The sequence below is a fragment of the Stegodyphus dumicola genome, chromosome 4 (genome assembly GCF_044657685.1).
Source record: "Stegodyphus dumicola isolate Sdum_Otavi_A_Nest chromosome 4, ASM4465768v1".
Lineage (NCBI taxonomy): Eukaryota > Metazoa > Arthropoda > Arachnida > Araneae > Eresidae > Stegodyphus > Stegodyphus dumicola.
The window spans coordinates 255204088-255229118 of NC_140771.1; the positions used below are offsets into that span (position 1 = coordinate 255204088).

At 30.7% G+C, this 25031-nt stretch overlaps 2 protein-coding genes across 8 annotated transcripts in view; one reads left to right on the plus strand and one right to left on the minus strand.

Moving 5' to 3' along the window:
* Pgi (glucose-6-phosphate isomerase) overlaps window positions 1–9910 on the minus strand; it is a 38185-nt gene extending 28275 nt beyond the window's left edge. For 2 of the 4 annotated variants that reach the window (XR_004757955.2, XM_035357713.2), the window contains exons 1-5: window positions 9673–9906; window positions 9499–9592; window positions 9271–9408; window positions 7843–7977; window positions 1628–1774 (exon numbers count right to left, since the gene is read on the minus strand). Coding sequence is in view for 3 of the 4 variants with exons in the window: in XM_035357713.2 (XP_035213604.1) it covers window positions 1628–1774; window positions 7843–7977; window positions 9271–9408; window positions 9499–9592; window positions 9673–9809 (651 nt within the window). In the remaining variant the exon portion in view is untranslated. Of the gene's footprint in view, window positions 1–1627; window positions 1775–7842; window positions 7978–9270; window positions 9409–9498; window positions 9593–9672 lie in introns of all 4 variants that reach the window. The other 2 variants (XM_035357723.2, XM_035357728.2) reach the window with 2 other exon arrangements.
* Window positions 9911–10179: 269 nt separating this feature from the next.
* Window positions 10180–25031, plus strand: part of Alg-2 (Apoptosis-linked gene-2) — a 48721-nt gene continuing 33869 nt past the window's right edge. The window contains exons 1-2 of one of the 4 annotated variants that reach the window (XM_035357739.2): window positions 10180–10387; window positions 24168–24237. In XM_035357739.2, the coding sequence (XP_035213630.1) occupies window positions 24185–24237 (53 nt within the window). In that variant the 5' untranslated portion in view covers window positions 10180–10387; window positions 24168–24184. Of the gene's footprint in view, window positions 10452–23802; window positions 23858–24167; window positions 24238–25031 lie in introns of those variants that run through there. The other 3 variants (XM_085816230.1, XM_035357747.2, XM_035357752.2) reach the window with 3 other exon arrangements.

Below are 25031 nucleotides of genomic sequence, written 5' to 3' on the forward strand. Positions count from 1 at the left end.
TGCACAGTCTTGCGACCTTGGAGATAAAAATGTCCCCCCCCCATACATTGTTGCCATGGTTTGCATTGAAATCATTGAGTTTGTTATTCGAAAATTCATTGAAGTTTTACAAAATATGAAATAGATGCTGAAACAAATTCTAAATTTGGGCTTCCAGATAGCCATATTCAAGTAGAAACATATGTTATTCAAAATTTTATGGCTCTAAGTACCGTCGTTTTATCACAATGCAAGAAACATACATACATTTATGCAGATTCTTCATTATTTAATGGCTTTAAATATAATACAGGGCTGTGATATTTTGTGGCAACAGTTTGAAAAGTGAACCAAAGTGAAGAAAGTGACACAGAGGTTATTGAAAATGAAAAAATTTCGATTGACAAATTAGTCGGTATTCTCGACACAGCAATTATAGTCCTTCCGTGTTAATTGAATTAATAGCCCTTCCGGGTTAATGCCCTTTGGGCTAAAAAACAAATAGAACTGAAATTTTCTCGAAGAAAACTTTTCTGAAGTACATATATGTATATACTAAAGCATTTTTTTATAATGAATGTAATAAAATCATCACAGAAATACTAACTGACTAACAGGAGGACTTTAAGAAAATATCACTACCACCATCAAAATTTGACTTGCATGATTTCATTGCTTTTCATGAGCATCTTTTATGCTTTCTTTAACTTTTATGCTTTCTTTAACATCTAAATTTATATTACAGTATTACTTTTCAAAGGCACAAATATTTTACTGGAAGATATATAAAGTCATTAATCCGGACTCGTCGGGACTTCGGCGATTCCGGATTATAGATCATCAGTTTAAATCTGGTAAGATGGCATGCAGAAATTATAAAATTAAAAATATGAAACCGTAATTTATGAAATAAAGAACAATTATGATCTAAAGGGTATCAAAATTTACAAAAAAAAGCTTAATATTTATTTGTTTACTTTATTAAACATTTCTTTCAATGTCAGTTGTTTAAGTTGCTTCGTTTTATGTGATAATACTTTCTCTTTAATTCTATAAACAGACATAATTTCTTGTTCAGTTACAAAGTTCCGCTGTTCAAGTCCTATAATTGCTGTGTCGAGAATACCGACTAATTTGTCAATCGAAATTTTTTCGTTTTCAATAACCTCTGTGTCACTTTCTTCACCATCGGAAGCGAATTATAATGACGAGGAATTTGATTTAAATCATATCAAAGACAGAGTACATCGAGATGAAATACTACATTTATTAAGGAATTATAAGCTAAATAAAATAAAAACATCTGCCCTGAAGATAAGGATAGTGCTGACAGATCAACTTCCAATTCATTGCACGCCGCGGCGTTTAAATTGATGATCTATAATCCGGAAGAAAACCCTAATCTGGAATCGCTGAAGTCTCGAAGAGTCCGGATTACAGACTTTGTACTGTACAACGTTTAATTTGTAACGCTCATACTTCAGATCTACTTTAAGATTTCATTTCTACCGGCCTTAATATGTCATTTGCAGAAATGATCCTTTAGAATGCACAGATAATTACAAGAACATACCTTCCTTGAATTTTTAATAAAGAATTTAAAAAATTGAACATTGTATATAAAGCAAACAGCAAATAAAATATATACCTTTGATGCTATAATAAATAAGGCAGTTTCAGGATTTAACTTTTTTAAAGTCTCAGCTAAATGAGTTCCATCAATATTTGAAACAAAATGAACATTTGGCCCCGTAGTGTGATATGCTTTCAAGGCTTCAGTTACCATTAACGGACCCTAAAATTAATGGCAGAAAAGCAAAAAATAATAAAAACAAATTAATCTTTAAAAAATAGCTCTAAATTACTGATATATACAGAAACAAAAAATACTGATTATAACAATACATGATACATATAAAGCACACAGTATAAACATATTTTATTAAGAAAATAAAAATCATTACAAGCATTATTAAAACTATCATACTAATTTTAAATAATGCTTCACATACCTCATATATAAAACTTAATTTTTTCCAGAAACATTTAAATAGCAGTAGTGCTCCTCATACACTCAATTCATAATTTAGGAGTTTGATGAACTCAAAAAAACTGCACTTAGAATAGTGCTTCATTTCAGCCATAGTGCAGTATAATATCCCAATTTTTTTTTTCTTTTCTCTCTCAAAATTTTTTTTTCACAAGAGGGTTCATATGAGCTCCATCATCTCCATATGTGTATACTTTTTTAATTATCCATCAGCACCTGTTAAAAAGGCGAGAACACCCCAATCTGTGCAAATTGCAATGCTATACTATCTGTGATTCGTATTTCAATTGACTGTTCAAATCGTAAATCTCCTAGGTTGTAACATTTTAACTCATTCAACCCATCTCTATTTCAATATACTGGAATCAAGCCTTAATTTAATATGTTTCACTTAATTAAAGGTACAATAAACAGTAAAACTTTAAATCTTGCTTATATTTTTGTTGTGTTGTTGTTGTGACATGTCTAACAGCAACATCAGAACAAGCTCACAAAATTTATCATGGCAGGGAGTGCAAGATTGCTTTTACGTACATTTTTAATCCACAGAAAAACATTTTTAACTTTCTGCAATTTTGGGGGGGGGGTACTTAGGCAACCTGCTAGATAAACTTGCAGTACTCTGCTGCTTGGATCATAAATATCTGCGACATAGATAACTTGTTTTGTTAATAAAGATCTCTTCACCCCTTCTTCCATTAACAACGCGTAGGTAGCAAAGAGGAGTGGAAACTGATTGCGCAAATATCAGTCAATCCATGATGGAAAGCAAATAGCCAGATCAGTGACATAGAAAGTTCTTGCACTAATTATTATCACCATTATTGAGTAAAATGAGACATTTTTCTAACAATTGTTCTATTTACTTTCCACATTGTTTATGTCTCTATAGCATCACAGAGGAAATTAAAAATAACATTAAAATCACCAAGACTTCTGCATTTTGAAGGCAGGTACTTGACAAGATTCTTTTTGATTTTCATTTTGAAGAATTCTTCATGGTAGTTATGTTAACATACCAAGTAGTTTGAAATCTATGTAGCACTTTAACACTGCAAACACTTATTTATTAACAGCCTTTATTAACCAGAAGTATTACTACTCATAAACGCAATACATTAACATATGTTTTACATGCCAGTACTCTAGCATTAAAAAAAAATATTCTTCTTAAGACAGAAAATCACAAGACAGGGGAAAAATATTTATATGGGATAGTATATTCATTGTACATGTACTGTTTAACAAGGTGGATAAGACAGTACCTACACCCCTATTGTTTTGTATGGTACAAAAATACAGTCAAAAGTCTTTAATCCGGACTCGTCGGGACTTCGGCGATTCTGGATTATCGATTTTTGCGGATTATAGATCATCAGTTTAAATCTGGTAAGATGGCATGCAGAAATTATAAAATTAAAAATATGAAACCGTAATTTATAAAATAATGAGCAATTATGATCTAAAGGGTATCAAAATTTACCAAAAAAAGAAGCCTAATATTTATTTGTTTACTTTATTAAACATTTCTTTCAACGCGCGGATGCGTAAAGCATACCTAACGCATAGCCGAAATTAGAAAATTGCAACCAGAAAATTATTTGATTTGTATTCGTGATATTTATAATGATGAGGAATTTGATTTAAATCATATCAAAGATGGAGTACATCGAAATTAAATACTACATTTAGTAAGGAATTATAAGCCGAATAAAATAAAAACATCTGCCCTGAAGATAACGATAGTGTTGACAGATCAACTTCCAGTTCATTGCGCGCCGCGATGTCCCCCCCCCCCCCCCGCGCAGAGCAGCGTGAAATTGATAAACAGATTTCGGAACGGTTAGATAAACAAAGGATATGCTTTTATCCATTTTTTGTAGCAATTCGTTTTTTGTTTGATGGACATCGAAACATACTTTCGTTTTCTAGATCCTTTGGGAGCTCCAGCATCGGAAATTCTATTTGACATAATCGAAAGTTCAAGCTTACTTTTAGAAAATTGCTCTTACAGTCTGCAAAAAATAATAAGCCGGATCCAATTCGAAGATTAAGGAACAACGCAATTATCAACATTAACTGAAATAGATAATTAGATAATTTTAGCTTATACCGTCTGTTATACATTAAACGCGCACGCAAAAACGTATTCTGCACTTGCGCAGACGCATATGCGCAGTCGTAAATGTCTTGCGCGCACGAGTAAAACACCTATGTGCATGCGTGAATGCGGCGCATGCGCAGAAAGATTTTAGCTTTGATGTCCGGATTATAGATCATTCCGGATTACGGGTGTCCGAATTAACGACTTTTGACTGTATTGCAGACATATGCTTACCAATATTTGAAATAAAAAAATGGGAAGATAAGGTGAAAAAAATTCTTTGCAATTTTAAAGATTTCTACATTGCTAAAAAACCGAAAGCAATATGACTGTTTTATAATATAAGCAACCAATACGATTCCTTCATGGCAATGTAGTTTAAGAATTGAATAATGAACTGTAATTGCCATACTTTATATTCATAAAATAGAATTAGAGGGCAATGAGGCAACTTAGAGTTTTCAACTGTTCATGGGCGATCCTGCTAATGAGCATTCCATAATGCCGAGTTTCTGCAATTTTCTGATTATTTTAGCGAAAACAAATCACAGTGTATATCAGGGAAAAAACAGTACAAAAAATAGATAGATTATTTCTCGAAAAAGGTAAATAGCTACAGCCCAATGCTGAGTTTGTGCAATTCTCTGTGTTTTTATTATTATTATTATTATTACTTGTTAACACAACCACCTTGACACAATTTGGTGATTTTCACGACTTTTTTAAAAAAAGATTGCCAAAGTATCAATATTTACTGTAATTGGGCAAACATTATCAACATATCAGCAGAAAATAATGTTTAGAAATTTAAAATACAAATTTTAATTATTAAATAAGGATTATATATGATAAATGAAAAACTAAAATGCTTACATTTTTTGCAAAATCCTTCTGTAATTTTTTTCACTACTCATCTCTTCATCAAACTATTTTCACTTAAAAAGAAACCAAAGAACTGCACACACTTAGCATTGTGCACTGGCAATCTACCAAACACATCTCATCATTAATTCCCTTTACTGATTATGTAGCAAAATCCTTTATCCATGCAGAAATGTTATCTCAGTTTCTTCTGCTGCTGTCAAATTCCACAAGCACTTAATTTAAAATTGAGCTTAAAAGCCAAAAATATCAGGATTTGCCTATAAAAGTCATTGTATTACAAGAAAAAGAATGCATATGAAAATGGCAATGTTGCTTTACTGAATAACTATTAGCATGGTTGTGTTCTTATAATATATATATTGTGTTGCTTATAATATAACTATTAAAAGCATGTACATGGTTGCTAGAGTTGAGCCAATTTTAAAAATTCGGCGATTTCTAATAAGGTGGTTAAAGTACCAGATTTTTAGCAAAAACAGATTGCAGATACAAGAAGAAAAAGAGTGAAAACATTTGCTTTGTAAATGAGGAGAAAAACAGTACGAAAAAACTACAGGATGGATTACTCAAAAAAGTAAATATCTTATTTTCCTAATGTATCATATAATCCTCATTTAATAATTGAATTTTACATTTAAAACTGCTCAGCATTTTTTTTTAATATATATGCTTAGAATGTTAGCCGACTTATGATGACTATGAATAGTTTGGAAACAAAAGAGTAGCCAAAATTACCAACTTGCACTCAATAAGTAACAAAAGGGACAGAAAATTTATATTCATGCCTTCTCCGTGATTCAAACCTGGGCCCTTTGGTACAGCAGTCAGGGTCACTAACCACTTTCCCATCTAGGTGGCATAGAAGTCAGAATAGACAGTTACATTTTCAATATCACATTTTTTACATCACTATAACATTTTAAAATGTTCATATTCTTAAGATGTAAATTGTAATACTATATAATGTAAAATTTGTATGTCATTTTTGTTTTTAATTATAAATCATCATTCTTTTTCATCATCAAAATTGCCAAACCATACCAAAAGGCTGTGCTAATGCAAGCATTTCTTAAACTGCAAGTCACAAACCCAAATGAAGTCGCAGAATGAAATGTCGTAGTTGTGAAAATTGAATTCAGATAAATGAATTTAAAGAAATTGCATTAAGGAGCCTTTTAAAGAAGAAATATTAATTGGCTTTAATGTGATTAATAATTTGCTATATAAAGTTGAAAAATTATTTGGGTTAGAGTAGATTGAAGGTGCCCCCTGTTTTATCATGAAGTTGTTGTTTCATTTATAGTAACCTGAGTAATTGAATGTTATGGAAACGCTAGTATGACGTAATCGGTTCCGTGTTTGCCATAAATTTTGAATGATGGAAAAATTTTTTTAAAGGCTTGTGGTGTGTGTTGGTTAGGAAGTAGCATTGCTTGTTTTGTGGTTTAGATGGTAGAACAGCTGAATGTGGCAAGATTAATTTGAAATTTCTGTACAATTTGGAATGAAAGGGGGGAAAAGTGCATTAATTGACTGGTGTGTAAATGAAGGTGTGTAATGACTGGTGTGTAAATGAATTAGTAGCCATTATAATGCCCTGTTTGTAGGAAGGAAATGCATATGGTTGAACGTCGGCTCTACAGAGGATATTTTTTACTCTTATTTTTGTGAATTTATGTGGCAACGTTGATGTACGGATTGTAGTTCATATAATTTTAGGAAGATTTTGGATGCTGTTAAGGAATTTTATGTGCCACAGACTGAAGGAGATAGAAATTTCTGAATAAGGTAAAAGGATATTTGCTTTGTGTAGAGTTAAAATAGATTTAGGTAAGTGAAGTGCATAAGATAAATTTTCTTTTTTGTGTTATTTTATTGTTTGATTTAAAATGTAGTTTATTGAGATTATGTATTTTTTGTTTGGCTCTCCTTTGACTTTGAAGTGAAAATAGGTCGATGTCTAGGGAGTGTGCAATGCTAAATTTGTGCAATTTTTTTTTTTTTTTTTTTTTTTAATGTGAAAATAGGTTAATGTGTACATGGATACCGAGTTTTTTCAATTCTTCGACTTGTTATTTTGTTTTTGTACAGCGACGATTTTTGACGGTAAATAAAGCCAAAATAACAAGTCAATGAATTGCACAAAGTCAGCATCCATGTACCACCAAAAATCACCAATTTTTGCCTAAGGGCACCCGTAAATACATTTTTTTCATTATTTGTTAATCTATCGAGTAACTCAAATTTAAAACTTGAGTTTCTGCAAAAATCCTTGACTGAATTTTGAATTAGCGCTAGAACTGAATTTGTCATGTTCTGAAAAGGCATTAAATATTCTGTTATTTAAGCTCCATCACAATTGTTTTCAGCTTCAAAGCTTATAAATTCAGACAGCAAACAATGCTGAAAATTGTTGAAGCTGCTTTATGTACAGCAGTACCAAACACTGAACCAAAATTTAATTAATTATACAATAAAAAACAGGCAGTTTCATCTCATGAATTGGATTTTTTAATTAATTTTTGTGTATTTCAAACAAATACTAGATCTTCTTTTCATACGTGTACCAAAGTAAATTATTTATGTCAAAATAATTATTTTTATATCTTTATTCTATATTTATATGTGGAGTGGCGGAAAAAAAAATCTTTATGATAAAAGCGAATAATGAATGAAGTTTGAGAAACACTGTGCTAATATATATAAGTGCCTTAATTTTCAGTTTCCTAGCTGCAAAAATGTTATTTCTTAAATATGCACACTTTTTGACTTGAATATTTATGCATTTAAAAAAGAAAAATAAAGAAATCATAAATATTCTTACCAAATCTGATCCACCAATTCCAATATTTACAACATCTTCAATGGGCTTTCCAGTATATCCTTTCCATTCACCCTTTCGTACTAAGTCACTAAATTCTTTCATGTGTGCAAGTACTGCATTTACATCTGGCATTACCTAATACATTATAAAAGTGGTGATTACAAATTATTTCAATCTAGGCAATGAAAATTTTTTATTTATACTTTTTTTTATATGCTCAAAATAGATTTTTCCATTTGAAATAAACATTAAGATCATTACTACATTAATAGTTAAATGAATTAAGATTTTAACTTTCCAGATGAAAACTGATCTAAATGGTAAAATCATAGTATATGATAAAGCCTTAGTGCGATTTTTTTAAAAATTGTTGCCAAACCAAAATGACTCTCTTACTGCTCATCATCATGTCACCAAATCCCATGTGTACCATACACTAGGATTAAACTTACTAAACATATATTATCCTAAAATAACAGTTACTGCTACCAAAAATTATTTTTTGTTAAAAAAAGTATCATTTTCCCCACAACTTATGTTAGAATTTCAGAGCAAGAATGAAAAGTCTGATTTCAAAAGTAATATCTTTGTTGTCCTTATATTATATATTCAAATAAGAATGCAATGGTGACAGGAGTCAGAATTGTTTTTTAAATCCTATGGCAGGCACCAGTCCTAATAGAGTTGGACACATTATTATGCAGGCACTGAATAGGTGGGCCACTATTGCCTCCTATGAAGGGATAGAAAATTTACATTCATGCCTTCTCCAGGATTCAAGCCAGGTCCTTTGGTACAGCATTCAGGGTCACTAACCACTTTCCCATCTGAGTAGCATAAGAGTCGAAATAGACAGTTACATATTCAGTATGACATTTTTTACATCACTTTAACATTTAAAAATGTTCATAATATTAAGATGTAAATCATAATACGGGTTTTCATCCGCAGAGAACCCGTTACGAATGGTTGCAACAAGCGAATAGGTTGAATCCGGTGGGTTACCAGATTTTAACTATTATCGCCAAATTTGGCAATGTTTACATTCACCGGGTTCTCTCCGGAAGTGCTTCCCATAATACTATACAATCATATCACTACAAATATATAAGTAGGCAATTATTTAGAACAGATGTAATCTTATCCCTACAAAATTTACTTATTTTCATATTATTAATGTGTAAATAATTCAATTGCATTTAATAACATTATTTGAGCACATAATTCTTAATGAAGTTTATTGAATAAACATATTTTTATTAAAGGGAAAAATTTTAAATATTCTCTCAATTCTAAAACAATTATGAATCTTGTGTTCATAACTGACTTTTCAGTTCCTAATAAGGTCACTAAGGATTCTTTAGCAAAGTCTCACATCTAAAGCAGAATTATTTCGGTAGAATAAAACCTATTTTGAAGGATACTTACATCTTTTCCATCAACTGATATAGGAGTGTTACTACGATTACGAAGAGCTATATGCAATACAGCACGATTTTCAGTAAAATTTATCTTCTGTCCGCTAAACATTGCATCTCTAGCTTTCTCAACTTTCCGTTGTTTTGCCTAGAAGTAAAACAAACCATAGGAAACTTATCTTCATTAATGGCCATCAATTTGTTCTACAACACATAATGCAATTAACAAAACACTAACCAATTCGATGAGAAGTTTGAAAACTTCATCGTTGATTAGATTTTTAGAATAATCAACAAGAATTTCTCCATTTACAGGGGTCTTTAGTATAATGCTGAAATACGAAATATGTAAAATTAATTTCAGGCCCAATAATGATTAATTTTGTACTTGTAAAGACATAATATTTCCTACCTGAATTTTGCAAACCTGTCAGGATCACTAGAGAAGAGATTTTTCAATATGAGATTCTTTTTATTGTTTTCATAATAACTTTGCAATTTTTTGTAAGCATCAGCTTCTGGTAACAAACAGTCTTGTGCATCAACCATGTTTAAACAATACTTAAGCAACTAAAGGAGGTCGAATTTTAAGATTGTACTTCGTCTTTCAAATGACCTCGGTTACGGAAATCGGGAAACCCTTTTTGGTTTCGTTTCCGTGAGTGAAGGCAACCCGTGATTGGCTTAGGAAAATGTTTCTGTCATTGTAACAGGTGATTGGTCAAACAATGTTGCTAGTTGATTTCAGTAATTTCTTTCAAAATTGTCACTGAAAATCAGTTAAATTTAAAAAACAGTCACTGAAAAACATTTCATTAATTTAGCCTTTGTTTTTTCTGAATTCAATAATTTTCTGAATGCTGAAATGAAAAAGGGGATAAAATAAATAATGATGAACTAAAAAAATCATGCAAATAATTAAAGTAAATTTTTAACAACAAATTTTTGAAGAGATAAAGTTAGAAAAGAGTTGCATTAAACTGAAGCAAATAGTTATTGTTAACATTCATTATGTTTCAAAGCTGCTTCAAGAGCTACAATACATACAGCAGCTAACAAATTCTTTGGTTTTGCGGTAGGCAACCTGTTTGTGGTGTGACTAATGTTTGGGTAAATTTTGAAAGCTGGTGAGTGTACAAATAATTTATAAGTATATCATAACTTGTTACGCAAATTGACAGATTTAAACAGGTTAATGATTTATGATCAAATATGTGTTTTAATTATTTTTTTTGTTCATTTTGTCTATTTAATGACAGCGGGAAAAAATAAATGTTTAATTTTGCAATAATGTTTTGGTAAATGCCGACGTTTTTCATTCATCGATTGCCTTTTTCTGTTTAATAATTGCTCTCTTTTTTTATATTGCTGCTAATTAAAGTTTTTCTTAAATTTCTCTAGTGACTTTAACAGTTTATGCTGTACACATGTCATGTATCCTATGCAAATATACGTATTTCGGATGCGATTTAAAATGTTACATACAAAAATAATTTCAAAGGTGTTCGGTTATTATTGTTACTAATATTAATCCTCGTATTAATAAACTGTATATTCATTGAAACGACTTGTGAACTGAATATTTTAACTTATTATATTGTTATTGTGGACTATTTGTAAATATTAAACGGTATAGCAAAGTAAAAAACATCCAGTTTATTTGTTAATTTTTTTTTTCCTACATTTTCTAAAGCTCAAAAATGTCTAATGCTGCACCAGTGCCTAAGTGGTTAAGACTGCAGAATAGTGGGAGTTTGACCTCAGTTTGATGCCAGGTGAACAAGCTGACTCCTTCATTGATTTTCTCTGATCTTGATTGATTTCCCTGATTGATTTTCTTGGTGTTCCCTATATGCAATATGGATATAAGCCTTGAAAAGCTCTCCATAGAATCTTCCCTTCCCAAAGGCAGATAGCCCTTGCATATTTTGCCACATTCAAATAACCTAATCTAAAAATGCTTAGTATGTACTTTTTTTTTTTTTTTTTTTTTTTGTACATAAATATATTAAGCATTTTAAAGTTAGATCCATTGTTATTGCTGTTTCTATCTTCAGTCTATGTTACCACCTAAATGACACAAAAAATAACATGCTTATTTAATTTAGTAATACTTCTGTTTCATTTTTTATGTAAATTATAAGTTGATGTATTGATAATTTGCTTTTATTAAAGCTACGACTCTAGTGTAGAATTGGGTGCCTCTTCGATTGGCAACAAATTTTTCCGTTTCGTCTGCGCAAATCTCGCAAGCACACTTTGTTGGTGACAACATACTGTATACACATAAAAAATGTTAATAAACGTCTGTTCTAATAATTTTTTGGTTGATCTTTACAATATGGTAACTGGTAGTTTGGCGACATTTTGGAGGCGATAAAGGTTACTACCTGGGACTTTGGTAATAATGTGAGCAGTACTCAGTTCCGATTACGCATTATTTTGTGTGAGGGAAATGAGAGATCATGGGATATGTCATGTGATATTAATGGACGAATTACGGTTCTTTAATCGGAAAAGGGGGGAAATCCGGAAAAAATCTGGAAGTATTGTATTTGGCTTTATTCTGTGTTGTGTGAAACAGTGTTCGTGAATTTTTGGATCCCATGGCCGTAACTAAAGTGAATTCGAAATGGGTATTTATGTATGTATTAATTTAATGTATGTGCTCATTTATATTTTAAGTAGTGTTTTTGAATTTAATTATATTTTAATTAAATGATAGTTATTTTGTGAATTTTATGTTTGTAGGAATTTGGTATACGTTTTAGTTGAAGTAAACGTGCATGGAAATAATTTAAATATCTGACACTAAGTATTTGTAATGGTTGCGGTATGAATTCGTTGGTGATGTGTATAATGTAATAGATGATTTAGAGGTAAAAGTTTTTGGATATTTTATTTATTTTATATGTGGAAATGTTCATATTTGTAAAGGGTAAATACTTTTCCGCGATCAGGTAATTTCATATATGTTCTTTTTACCGGGTTTAAAGATTGAGAAAATTGTCATGTATTTTCGTGAAATTTTTCTACTTTATGAGAAAAAAGCAGTGTACATGGATATAGTGAAGAGTGTGCGCAATGCCATTTTTGTGCAATTCTGGGATGTTTTTTTAAGTAAAAATAACTCGACGTGTACATAGTTTAGTGATATTTTAATTAAATGATAGTTATTTTGTGAATTTTATGTTTGTAGGAATTTGGTACACGTTTAAGTTGAAGTAAACGTGCATGGAAATAATTTAAATTTTTGATACTAAGTATTTGTAATGCTTGCGGTATGAATTTGTTGGTGACGTGTATAATGTAATAGATGATTTAGAGGTTTTTGGATATTTTATTTATTTTATATATGGAAATGTTCATATTTGGAAAGGGTAAATACTTTTTCGCGATCAGGTAATTTCATATATGTTCTTTTTACCGGGTTTAAAGATTGAGAAAATTGTCATGTATTTTCGTGAAATTTTTCTAATTTATGAGAAAAAAGCAGTGTACATGGATAAGAGTGTGAGCAATGCCATTTTTGTGCAATTCTGGAATGTTTTTTTAAGTAAAAATAAGTCGGCGTGTACATGGTTTATGTGTATGTGTTATTTTGAAAAACGCGTAAGGAGTATGGTATTGTGCACTTTTTCCCAATTTTGCAGTGAATATTTGTCATGATTAAGCAGTTTTGTTAGATAAAATTTCTAGCATAAGTGTAATTCGGCTAGTAGATTGTTGGAAGAAGTGTTCAGTAGATAAAAAGAAAATAAACATGTCTTTACTTCATGAAGACAAAATGGCGGCGGGAAAAAAAATAGAGGGTTGCTGTAGGAGAGTTGGTCGCCAAATTTTCGCCAAAAAAACGCCAAGTTACCATAATGTAAAGATCAACCAATTTTTTATTTTGACGGCATAAACATTTTAATATGGTTTAAAATTTTGTAAAAAGACAATAAATTTGTAAAAAGACATTAAGCATTTACTATGCTTTCATGGTTCAACATCCTGATTCGTCGGTTTGTATCGCGTCGTTTGTATTCGCTGGTTTTGTACGCGAGATGAGATCACGTGATCTCTTCTCACATAAACTACGTTACAAAAATCTAATTCTCTCAGTAATTATCTACATTAATTTCGAATTAAATCTTAATTTGGAATACAAGTTTAAATGCGAGAATTATTTCAATTCATACAAATAGCTTACTCCGAAATTATGTAAAACCACAGTGCTTTACTTCGCTTGTGCATTCTCATTAGAATTGATGAATTTAACCTTTGATTTCCCTTTTCTATATTTTCGCCTTCGGGTGAGCGGTGTGATTGCATTCTAATTGACTTAATTACCGCGAGTGATCTTAGGGCATAAAATTAAACTATCTTGTTAAAATTCTATGTAATTGTATACCAGTATTGAAAGAAACAATCAAACTGATAAGAAATGGCTGCGACTTATTTTGAAAATGAGGCATAAAAGGTTACCAGCGGCGAAGATACTCCGTTTGGCATCAGTTGTACTACTGTTGGCGACTTTATCGTTTACGCCGCCAAAACGGAAAAGTACCCAAATTTTGTTCAATTTTGGCGATGAAACCCCATTTCTGGTTACCATGATAGTTTTAGCTTAGTTTCAGCTTCCATTGCCGTCACCTTAGGGTTACCATAACTATGTTTTAACCTTATGCGTGGGCGTAACGAGCTCAAAATACCGGATCAGTCCCGAATCTAGCGGGGGGCAAGCCGGGGTTTTTGCCACAGGCGGCAACTTTTGAGGGAGGCAAATTCAAATATAACGCTGGATCGTTTTGGTATGTTGTTCGCTAAAACAGCTCTCTAATTTTAGTACAATGTTAATAGTTTTAAGGCCAAGTTTCAAATCCTCTTTTAAGAAGATTTGTAATTAAATACTAAGAACCGTTTTAAAGAAACATGAGTTAAACTAAAGTACAGCCGATTACAACTATAAATACAAGATCAGAAAGAGGCCAATAGAGGGACTCCAGGCGTCACTGATAGAATGAGACTGACCCTGTCAGTAACATCTGGAATCCCTGTATCATTTGCTGTCTAGGCCGTTCGTATTCAAATAATAAATAGAACAATAGATAGAAGAAGTCAGCTGGTTCCCATAGCAATGTCTGCTGGTGTGCAGTGGTGTGCTGCCCAGTGCATTTAACACAACGGGGAGCTAGAAAGCAGTTTTCTGATGAATGATGCCATTTCTCGCATTTATGGCATTGGGGGATGAGATTTTTGTTAATGTATTTTTCAATCTGTACAATGAAAAGTGACATGTGTGATATTGAATATTTCGTCTACATTTGGTGTGGGTAAAATTTGAATTTGTAAGAGAGGCATGAGTTGTCATGTGCGATTACGAGTCATTTGTACGACTTTGTGTATGGTGAAACCTTCTTCTGTAAGTATGTCACAAATTTCAGTAATTTCCATGTCAATTGGGAGACCTCTGATCACTGCTTTTATGGGACGTTGCTTTTTGGGGCTTATAATGTAATGTTCTACGTGTTTGTCTTTGAGAAATTGCTGAAGTGTTCTGTGGTCGTCGGGAGTATCGGGTAAAATTCTGAGGAATTCTCCACTGATTTTTCCCAAAAATTTTGCTTTTGTTTGGTCTGCCAATAATTTTAAATTTGTAGTTTTCTGTTGGCATAATTGGTAGAACTAATTTGAATTGAGAAGTGTCTGTGAAGGGTCTATCTGAATTTTGAACTGAAGTGAATGGTTGATTTGTGGTGTTATCCACAGTCCTGTTGTCATGTATAATATTATTAGTGGAGTCCAGAGGACTAAATTTGTTTTTGGTGGCTACATCTGAGGGGGTATTGGTATTTTTGACCTGCTTTGCATATTTAACGGGCTTAACAAAGCCATCCTCAATTTTCGAATTCTCATCGGAACTATCTGAAATATCTTGTTTCTTACGTTTAGAGTTTAGGGTTGATCTTTACAATATGGTAACTGGTAGTTTGGCGACATTTTGGAGGCGATAAAGGTTACTACCTGGCACTTTGGTAATAATGTGAGCAGTACTCAGTTCCGATTACGCATTATTTTGTGTGAGGGAAACGAGAGATCATGGGATATGTCATATGATATTAATGGACAAATTACGGTTCTTTAATCGGAAAAGGGGGGAAATCGGGAAAAAATCTGGAAATTTTGTATTTGGCTTTATTCTGTGTTGTGTGAAACAGTGTTCGTGAATTTTTGGATCCCATGGCCGTAATTAAAGTGAATTCGAAATGGGTATTTATGTATGTATTAATTTAATGTATATGCTCATTTATATTTTAAGTAGTGTTTTTGAATTTAATTATATTTTAATTAAATGATAGTTATTTTGTGAATTTTATGTTTGTAGGAATTTGGTATACGTTTAAGTTGAAGTAAACATGCATGGAAATAATTTAAATATTTGATACTAAGTATTTGTAATGCTTGTGGTATGAATTCGTTGGTGACGTGTATAATGTAATAGATGATTTAGAGGTAAAGGTTTTTGGATATTTTATTTATTTTATATGTGGAAATGTTCATATTTGGAAAAGGTAAATACTTTTTCGCGATCAGGTAATTTCATATATGTTCTTTTTACCGGGTTTAAAGATTGAGAAAATTGTCATGTATTTTCGTGAAATTTTTCTAATTTATGAGAAAAAAGCAGTGTACATGGATATAGTGAAGAGTGTGCGCAATGCCATTTTTGTGCAATTCTGGGATTTTTTTTAAGTAAAAATAACTCGACGTGTACATGGTTTAGTGATATTTTAATTAAATGATAGTTATTTTGTGAATTTTATGTTTGTAGGAATTTGGTACACGTTTAAGTTGAAGTAAACGTGCATGGAAATAATTTAAATATTTGATACTAAGTATTTGTAATGCTTGTGGTATGAATTCGTTGGTGACGTGTATAATATAATAGATGATTTAGAGGTAAAGGTTTTTGGATATTTTATTTATTTTATATGTGGAAATGTTCATATTTGGAAAGGGTAAATACTTTTTCGCAATCAGGTAATTTCATATATGTTCTTTTTACTGGGTTTAAAGATTGAGAAAATTGTCATGTATTTTCGTGAAATTTTTCTAATTTATGAGAAAAAAGCAGTGTACATGGATATAGTGAAGAGTGTGCGCAATGCCATTTTTGTGCAATTCTGGGATGTTTTTTTAAGTAAAAATAAGTCGGCGTGTACATGGTTTATGTGTATGTGTTATTTTGAAATACGCGTAAGGAATATGGTATTGTGCACTTTTTCCCAATTTTGCAGTGAATATTTGTCATGATTAAGCAGTTTTGTTAGATAAAATTTCTAGCATAAGTGTAATTCGGCTAGTAGATTGTTGGAAGAAGTGTTCAGTAGATAAAAAGAAAAGAAACATATCTTTACTTCGTGAAGACAAAATGGCGGCGGGAAAAAAAAATAGAAGGTTGCTGTAGGAGAGTTGGTCGCCAAATTTTCGCCAAAAAAACGCCAAGTTACCATAATGTAAAGATCAACCGAGTTTAGTTTTAAATTTGCATTTAAGTTTTTAACAAGGTTATGGGTTCCTAGCACACTGTTTTGAATAAAATGTCAACTTACTCTTCAGGTGCTCCATCTTTTTCTTCATCTCACGGATATCCTTTGCGAAGATGGGAGTATGCTGGTCTGCGTTCGCAACACAGCGTATGGCGTCCATTTGAATCTTCAACTGTCGATTCTGTTCATTGCTTGCTTCTAGCATTTTGATTTCGATCATCGTATCAGCAACAACTTTCTCCACGTCAGAGGCTGATGTATCCGTGTTTCCATTCTCCATAGTAGGCATATCCATAGTTGTTTCGGCAGTATTAGGCAGGTTACGTTCAGCAGTCTACAGTTTATCTGGAGGATTAGCGGTGTCCGAGGGCAAAGGATCATGGCTGTTCTCCATCTAATGCAGAGAACAAAAAAAGAGCAACCTTCACCCACGGAGGCTGAAGGCAGAGATTGCAAACTAGCACTTCTCTCTGTACACATTAACCTGTTTTATTTTTATTTTTTTTTTTTAAATCGGAGAATTGTACTTATTCAGAGAAACATCGCAATCACCTACGAATAGTTCATAAACAGCTTCTGAGCTGCAAGATTTCTGTAATACTGTAACATTCGATATAAATAAAAGGTATCCAAAGGCGTCATTTTATATGCATTTAATTACTTTAACAACAGTAATGGAAATCAATCTGGACAGTATTTACATTTTTACAGCCAGTGGATACCATTCAGCTGTCTGCTTTAAAATCTCTTCAGAATAGTCTTTTTACTCTCCTTCTTGACATTTTCTCCAAATGAATTCCCCAAGATAACTTGGATGATTTGATCATTTGGAAAATACAACTATATGGGATGGACATTTCTGCACTCTACTACTACTATTAGGCAAATGCCATATTTCTAGGGGGGAAGAGTAACACTTTCTTTTTTATTAGCAAACAAACTCAGCAGTTGCAACAGTTTATTTGGTACCAAAAAAAAAAATCAATCACAAGAGCCACAAACAGAACCATCAGATTTTAAAAATCACTTGCATTTAGTGCATTGCCAGATAAAATACATTTTTGTTAAATTCTTAAATTCTGGGTTGCTTACTTTGGTACATAGCACTTTACCCAGTGATTCTTGTCACATTTGGGTGGATAATGCAGTAGTATCAAAATTTCTTAAACTTAATTCTAGGGATTTTCTTCTGGTGAAAAATTATTCCTTGCTTTTTTAATCTGCATGTGAATATTAACTACATTGCTATTAAATATATTTATATCACCTCTTTTTTTCCCTTTCTAGTAGGCATATATAATCTAAGAAGAAACATTCATTACATATATTTCTGAAATGATTTAATAGTGTCAGGTGATACTTTCCAAAAGACCAAAGCAAACTAAAAATGAGAAAAATAACTGAATCACAAATGAAGCATATTAAAAAAGTCGTCAGAATTTTTTTTTTTTTTTTTTTTTTTTTTTTGAGATAATTTGAGTCGTCAGAAATTTTTTGTTAAAAAATCATCTCAAAATATTGGTCATGAATATGAAGGAAAAGAAATTAAGAATGTTAATTTTATTCAAAGATGTTAAAAGATAAAGTGAAAAAATAATAATAAAATGTAAATAAATAAAAATAACAAAAAGCAGATGGTAAAATTTTTACAAGAAATAATTTTATGAACATTTTTTTTTTTTTAAGAGAACACAAATAAAAAATGTTACTGTTTCCATTTTTTTAAATATAAAAATATATATAAATATATGACTGAAGCCACATTAAATTATTCTTATGTTTACTTATCTGTAGTCCATATGTTTATTTTTTTTAAAAGAAAGAGTATTCTTTTTTATTATTGAGTGCTGCAAGTGACTTATTCATTCATGCATTCCATTGATACCAGTGGCTTAAGTAGGCCTTTTCATTTCAAGCCATTGCAGTTTCTCATTTGCTGTGAGTATCAACACGACTCGTGGACAATCATTATGTATGGCCGTTTAATATAGAAGCACGATGTATATGTGGCTTGCTCAAGAGTTGGCATGTTGGATGTTTTTTTTATTATTATTATTATTATTATTACACTCTGAACAGACAAACGAAAAATTTTATGCACCTTGAAGCTTTGCAATAAAAATAAAAGTATTTGTTTTCTATCTAACTAAAATTAATAGTTGTATTTGAGCTTGATAAAAGTTTTATGCAATTCACTTTGAACTAAGAACAAATTTTTGTCTACTTGAGATTTCGATGAAACTACCTCATTCTTCTAAATGAAGCCTGTAGACTCTGCATAAAGCAATGTCAGCTATTTCAGCTACTAGTAAATTATAAAATAAAATAACATAAATATAAAAATATCTCAAAAGAATTTATGATACATTGAGAAGTTACCATAAATATTCCTGTGTTTTTACCATGAAAACGCATAGTATAATTTTCACTTATACTCATAATTAAATATATATTTCATCTTATTATTATTATTGTTAATCAACATAATTCTTCCAAACTGGTTTCTTAATTAAGATAAATTTTTGTTCAAATTATGCTATCTCTTGTATTTCTACACATAGTGATCTGGTAGTTATAAAGAAATTCTATTTGATTTGAATGTGCAATAGAACCTTTAATCATGAAGATCTCGCTTCAAATGCAATTGTGGAAGAAATTTTTAAGAAGGAAAGGAAAGAAATAATTTTCTGATTCACAAAATTTGGTTTAAAGGGGGGGATGCTTATAATGAAGTTTTCTTATAATAATATTGCGTTGATAAAGTAGTAGCATGCTACAACAAAAACAATTTTATTGACAATGCCATTATTTTCCCTAAAGAGAGTTATGTGGCATTTTTCTAAAGCAGAATTTTGTATCCAAAATAACATTTTTGCCATCATTTTCCTCTGAAGCCATTCATTCTGTTTTATATAAATGCAATAAAATCAAGTTTTTTATTTATTCTGTCCATTTAATATTGTGTTTATATTTTTTGTTGTACATTTATTGATTTCCATTGATTTGCGACTATAAACGTGACACAAAGTATTGTTGTAAAATATAAATAAGCAATCATGTGTGGTGCTGGAAAAAATGAATACATTTTACATTAATTCCTATGGAGAAAACTGTCATAGTTTACGAAGATTTTGGCCGTTGTATGATCTTCAGGGATGAATTAAAATCATGGACCCAGGTTTCACTGTATCTTTTTCATACTAAAATTTCTCCAGTTTCTTTTTTTTTATTCTAGTTAAGTATTTATATTTTATCAGAGATATTCCTTATGTGAATAATTAGGTTTCTGTCTTTATTGGAGGAACTGAAGTGTTCCCATCATTGGAAATGTAGCAGTAGACATCTGGGTCTGGAGAATTTTTGAAATCATAATCACCATGTAATTTATAAATTACATGGTAATTTATAATTCCATGATGTAACTATAGTTTTACTGGATTTATCAAAACTTCTATAGTCTTTATTACTCCAGTTTTTGGCCTGAGGTTCAAAATGCTACTACAGAAAATCAAAATAAAATAAGTAGTAGCTCATCATTTTCTATATGATCTATGAGATCGTAAATTCATTACAGGAAAACCCTGCTTAACACTTGGGTCGCATTCCATCAGCGTAAAACATTATAGGAAATAGCATTAAACGAGTTCACCTCATCATGTAAATAATGGAGTCAGGGGGAAACGGGAATAAAATAAAAAAATTCTTCAAGTATGTTGTTATTTAAGTTCATTAAATATGTATTCTTAACAATACAAAATAAAAACTTATTTCTTTCTAATACCGAAACATAGCAAATGAATATAAAAAATAAATAAAATTTTAAATTGCCATTTATATTTGACATCATTCAGATTTTTCTGCATTTCCAATTTTCTGTTTTTTTATCAAGAAGCTATCTAATGTCATTTGCATTTTTCTTTTGTGCTCCATAAGAAGCTGCCAATAAGGGAACAAGAAATCCTTGACGCCCCGTCTTGCCTTTGAACTCCTGTCAAAACCTGTGTCATTTTCAATAAATAAGTCCATAATTTCTGTTATGGAAGCTAAACTGATTTCTAGAAATGCTGTTGAAAGTTTTTTTTGCTCTTCTTCAGAATTGCTATTTTTAATATTTTTGTGCACTTCTTGATCCACTAATTCCTTGAGCACATCATTAGAAAGACTTTCTGCTGTTTCTTATTGCTTGCAAATTCTCTTTGAGATCTTCCACATTTACTTCATCTAAACCTGTTTGTTTCTCTAATTTCATTATTTTGTTCATATCAACAACAGAATCTTTAGTGTCATCATCTTTGTTTAAATATGGCCAAATGTTCTTCCACACTCCTTTCAAACATTTTCCCATTACCTCATTCCATTACATATTTATGTTTTCTATAGCATCCATGATATTATAGTTTCTCCCAAAATCTTTTACTGATTCTTTATTAGCTCTGTCTGTTTTTCAAACTTTTGTTGAAGTGTTTGCCTCAGGTAGTAAGCTTTAAAATTTGATTTAACACCTTAGTCTATCAGTTAGATTAATGCAGTTGTGTTGGGGAAGGGGTTAAGAAAACCACTTTGAGTAGAATTCATGTTATTAAGTCAGATAAATTCATTATCTGCCTTAATAACATGGCATATGTAGTATATCCATTAAAAGTAGCACTGGGCAAAAATGTTCAGTAAACCAGTTCTGGAAAATGTTCATAATTATCCATGATTTTTTATTGCGCTCCTAAATAACAGGTGTTGATTTTGATATGCTTTTCATCGCTCTTGGTTTTAAGAAATGATAAACAAGAAGAGGCTTTAATTTGAAGTCTCCATTGGCATTAGCACCAAGGAGAAGTGTTAAGTGATCTTTCACAGCTTTAAATCCTGTTACACCTTTTTCTTCATGAGATAGAACTGTATGTTTTGGCATTCTTGTCCAAAATAGGCCCGTTTCATTGACATTAAAAACTAATTCTGGAGGATAGTTTCCTCGTTCAATTATTGTTCTTAATGTCGCTAGAAATTCAGTCGCCACTTTTATATCTTCACTTGCTGCTTTTTCTGTAATCTGTATGTTATAAACATTATTTTGATGTTAAACCATCCTCTACTTGCAATGAAAGTTTCAGTTGTGTCACCTGTTTCAGTCTGAATGTGATTAAAAATTATTCTCGCTTTTCCATTATAATAGCTTGCCTTAATGACATATTGCATTCAATCCATTATAGAAAGTCGTTTTTTCATCTCTTCTATCATATTATTTCTAGAAGGGGTTATTCTAGTTGCAGAGGTTCTTGTAGTTGTAATTGCTGATGACATTATTTTTTCTTTATTCTTAAGAATTGTCCTTATTGTTGAAGTTGACAAGTTCGATGCAACATCAGTTTGACATTGACATTCACCACTATTTATTCTTCTAAGCTCTTGCATTTTTGTATCTAGCAAAATGCTCTTTCTTGTCACTTTGTTTTTGTGTTTCTTATTATCACCCATATTAAAAACTAACTATTCTAATATTTATCACTATGTCAATCATTACATTATATAAATTTAAACTTATGATAACAACAACAAATGTTTTAAATAATAAAAATATGTTTGTGTGACATTAGGTAGAAGAAGTGATGCAGATAAATTACTTTCAATTTTGGGGGAGCCCAATGATGTGCACAATTTTCAGGGAATCCCACTATTTCACTAGAAGGGCATTAAACTGAAACAGCACTAAATGGACCAGCGTTAAGCGGGGTCTTACTGTGCTTAAAACTATGTTTTGAGTTGTTAGGTTGTCAGAAAGAAGTTTTAGTGTAAAGTTATCAATGTTTATAACATGATATCATAAAGTGAATTATTAATTTTTCTGGTATTTTTTTACAAATTTTTGTAATATGAATGCTATTGTTAATAAATTGAAGTTAATTGCTTAAGAAAAGTTATTAAATATATTTGAGCATTTTTTTTGATAAAGTGCTCATATAATAAGTTTTATCAATTGTAATGTTAATATTGCATCAGATAATAAGGTACATTTATTTCTGTAAAATGCATACAAGATTTTAAATCTGAGTTTCTTAAATGCACTAATGTATTCGCAGTTTACTGATAAATTAGTTAATTATGATTCAGTTTCTTACAGTTTTCTTAACTGTAGCAATAAACTATTATGTTTTAAAATAAATAGAACTTTTAGTTGAAAAAAAAATTTTTAAATTATCTTAAATGATTACCTTACATACTGCAATTAAAACCTGCTGTGATTGAAATTAACCAGCAATTAGAAAGATTTTCAAATTTCTCTGTAATGATAAACACGTACAGTTTTCATGTTCATGGTACAGAAAATAAACCTAGCACAGATAGTACAGAGCATATACAAGACAATAAATGATTAGAAAAATTCAAATACTTTGGGGGAAAAGTGTACTAGCTTCAGATATGGTTGCCAGAGTTAAAACTATCATCAGTGTTAGCTGGTGTTTTACTTTATAGCGATCTGATTAGAAAATAATCCTCTCGTTTTAACTGCTTGGCATCATTTTCTCTGTCATGACAACATGTTTGAACATAACAGGATTTTTTTTTCGGCCTATATATGAGTTTTGAATTTTTGAAATAAAAACACACTCTTGGCTCATATTAAAAAATGTATGATAAAATTCACTTGTTTGATGTTTTCAATTTTAATTTTATACGATCTTTTATCTCAACTATCTGTGAAAGTGGCCAGTATTTGTGAGAATATAATTAAATGATCATAGATATTTATATTCTGTAAGGTAACACAACCTCCAGGTAAGACCAAAATCTTCCAGACCATTGGATGTTCATCTTAGCAAGATTTTAATATATTTATTTTAAGAAATTAAAAAAAAAAAAAAAAAAGACTTTGAAAATCTGTTTTTATTGTCTTCGCCATAGGATATAAATAAATGTTATAAAAAATCAGTATATTCTATTATTTCGTTCCGATTTAAATTAGGTGTGTTTATGAAATGCAGCGCATAGCATGTTCCTTGACTGCACTGGCTACAGAAGAAAAATAGTGTACATGCATCATGCAGATACATAATATTTACAAAATTTCTGGTAAAGAGTTTATGTTCTTTTTCACAGTTTACTGATAAATTGGCTATTGTTATTACAGTCCCTGTGCACAGCATAGAAATATTCTGAAATTAAAATATTTTTACAATAAAAAATTAGTTATTTAAATAATATTGAAAAATGAATGTTCTTTTAACCAAGTTGAAGAAGATGCAGTTTTTAAAGAGAAAAGTAAAATTGTGTTGGTGGCTACCATGTTTGGCAATAATCTCAGCATTAATTGAACATAAATGGAATGTATTGTTTTGTTGTTTTAAATAAAATATTAATTTGTAGGTACATATTTTTATAGCTTAAACAGAAAAGAAAATGGCATATAATTCTTATCAGTCTGATCAGTTCTTATGGGATGTATTTCAGAGGTAAGTCAATTTTATTTAAATTTAATTTATTTTTTAAAAGTCATTAAACATCTCATCAGATTTTAATGAATTATAAGAACCCTTTTTTTTTTCGATAATATTTTTTCCAACATCTTTGAATAAATATGTATCTGCATTTTGAAATGTGTCCAAGAAATTAAAGCAATATTTTAAAACACAAAGCTTCCAGATGCAAAATACAATGGACAGTTTGCAGAAAAATCAACAAAATATCTTATTTTATGAGAATTAGGGGTTTGGAAGACAAAGCCATTAACATAGTCACCCTAGGGTTAAGAAAAACAGAGTGTTTTCTCATTAGAAGGGAAAATAACTCACCCTCAGATTTTATCTTTTGTGAGATTTGAAACTAGATATTTTTATGTCATGTTTTTTTAATATATTGATCAAATTTTGAAATTTACTCTAATTACTGTATTAATTATAATTATTACCATTATTTATAGTATTCAGAAATTGCAGTTTTGCTTAGTATGTGTCAGTTGATGAATTAAATAACTGCTGTAATTCTTCCAGTAGTGCACAGACATACACATGCACACGTATATATATTTCCTATGACCATCTTTTTATATATTAAATTGTGTAAAGTGTACTGCATTTTATTACATACTAATCTTTTAATTCATGATTTCTTTCAGACATTGCTATTTATACAGCATTTCTTTTGATACTGACTGAATTCAATGTAAACTATTCTATCCTTTCTCTTATATTTAAATTTTTATATGATGATTGATTTCCCTCTGTTTTAAAGTAATCTGTAAAATGTA